This window comes from Morone saxatilis, unplaced genomic scaffold, assembly GCF_004916995.1.
Source record: "Morone saxatilis isolate NCDOM2014 unplaced genomic scaffold, NCSU_SB_2.0 Contig19, whole genome shotgun sequence".
NCBI lineage: Eukaryota > Metazoa > Chordata > Actinopteri > Moronidae > Morone > Morone saxatilis.
This window is the reverse complement of record NW_023339751.1, coordinates 15968757-15970660: the sequence shown is the minus strand read 5'-3', so window position 1 is coordinate 15970660 and position 1904 is coordinate 15968757. Positions and strand designations below refer to the sequence as shown.

General features: G+C 40.1%; 1 protein-coding gene across 1 annotated transcript in view; it reads left to right on the top strand.

The window, feature by feature from the left end:
• Positions 1–1298: 1298 nt before the first annotated feature.
• Positions 1299–1904, top strand: part of sdccag8 (SHH signaling and ciliogenesis regulator sdccag8) — a gene marked incomplete at its 3' end in the record, with an annotated part of 50427 nt that continues 49821 nt past the window's right edge. Inside the window, 1 exon segment of the mRNA XM_035663486.1 lies at positions 1299–1440. Within this exon segment, the coding sequence (XP_035519379.1) occupies positions 1374–1440 (67 nt within the window). The 5' untranslated portion in view covers positions 1299–1373.

Sequence of the window (1904 nt, the reverse complement as noted above, 5' to 3'; positions counted from 1 at the left end):
TGTCTGTTCTTATCTGTTGTGCCTGTGCACTTTATCTGTTTCACTGTGGGTGAATGAGAAACGTCCTCTCGATTCCTTGTATGTCTGGTGCATGTGAAGAATTGACATTAAAGCTGACTTTGACTTTGACTTTGACATAGTGCTAATAAATGCTAAATGGATGTTAAAAATATTTATGACAATTTCTCTGAGGGAAATGTCCACAATTTCACAACCAAATGGCCTATTTATGACTTCAAAGTAATTCTGAGTAATCCCACAAGCAATCACCTATTTGTTTACCTTTAATCAGCAACCCGATCTTTAAGTGCAAGAGTGTGCATGCATGTGGGATTGCTCAATGGTGACTAACTGGACTGCCAAAATAAGATGATAAGAGAAGTGAAAGTGACACTGGGCAAAGCACAGCACATCGGTCCAAACAACAACGTCACCAGGTGATCTTTAACCCAGCAGCTTCAGGACTCTTAACTTTCTTTTTCTTTCTTTCTTTATTAGTAAGGTGCATTGCATTAATAACTCTTTTATTTCATACTCTTATCTGCATCATAGTCTCTGCTGCAGCAACAATTTCCACATGGGGATCATTCAAGTTTTATCTTGTCAAATCTAATTAACAAAGAAAACTGGAAATTACCCAGCTGTACAGAAAACTGTACAAAATAACACCTATTTTTTAATCTCTTGATGTTTGAATATTCTTCTTAAAGATACAGTAAATGTTTGACCATGCAGGGGACGGAGAGACTACAACAACACGTCAATGAGATAATTTTAAGTTATAGTTGTATTGGGTGAGAGCTGATGTATTGTTTATTAGTTTCACTGCTAATGCCAAAACAGCCTTACTTTGAGTAATGTTTCTTAACAAAAATAAGATCTATGCATGCTTGTCTTACAATAATAACTTGTTTTTGCCTAAAATGATAAGAGGAGTAACAAGTTGTGTAGGAGGAATACCTCACTTAATACCCCACATGTATCTATATAGCGTAGTGGACATTTTAATGATAATGTCCTCACATTGGGAGCATTAGGTTGCAGTACACAGTGTTCACCACAGGGTCGCAGACGTGAAACTACTAATTGTGACTACAAACGATGACTACAACTCCCAGCATGTGTCTGAGTTTACGGAAGTAGAAGCAGTTAGCCGGTGGTTGCCTCGTTTTATCATTCACGACACACTCTGGACTCCGCACGGGGGCGGTGTTATTGGGTTTATATGAGTAGAAAAGACAGCTCCGCCCCCCGGGGACACGCAGGTGTATCAAAACGAGCCTCGATGACCGTTACGACGTTGTGGTTGTTGTTAGCGTAGCCTAGCATGTGTCGTTAGTAACAGAGATCGATACAGCGTCGGTTATTAATCAATGAAACCGTTCGACTCAGACGAGGAGGAAGCGGAGCAGCTGGATGTTTACCAGAGGGAGCTGAGGCGTAAGCTGACGTTTTATCACGCTTTATTTGCAAACAGTTAGCTGAAGAGAGAGAGAGAGGAGGGGGTTGAATGGTTTGTTAAAATACGGTGGCTGTGTTTCAGCTGGGTGTCTTTAAAGGTTTGTTTACTAAACGCTTCAGTCTTTATGGCCCTAGAGGGCGGTGGTAGTCGTGTCACTGCCACCTGTTGACAACCATCCTGATACTTTACAGTTCCCAGAAAACAAACATGAGCTGATGTTGCTCCAAACTTTAAATAAACTTCAAAATGAATGACAGAGCGTTACTTCCTCAACAATTACAGCACATCAGTGTGGATCCAAATAATAATAAGCTATTTTAAGAAGTCCTGGACATTAAAGGAAACTTTTAGACTTTCATTGGTGGGAAAAGTGCTACTATAACATTAACAGTGGCTCTGTTTGAAGTAACTTTAAGTGTCCCAGCATGCACAATACCAGGTG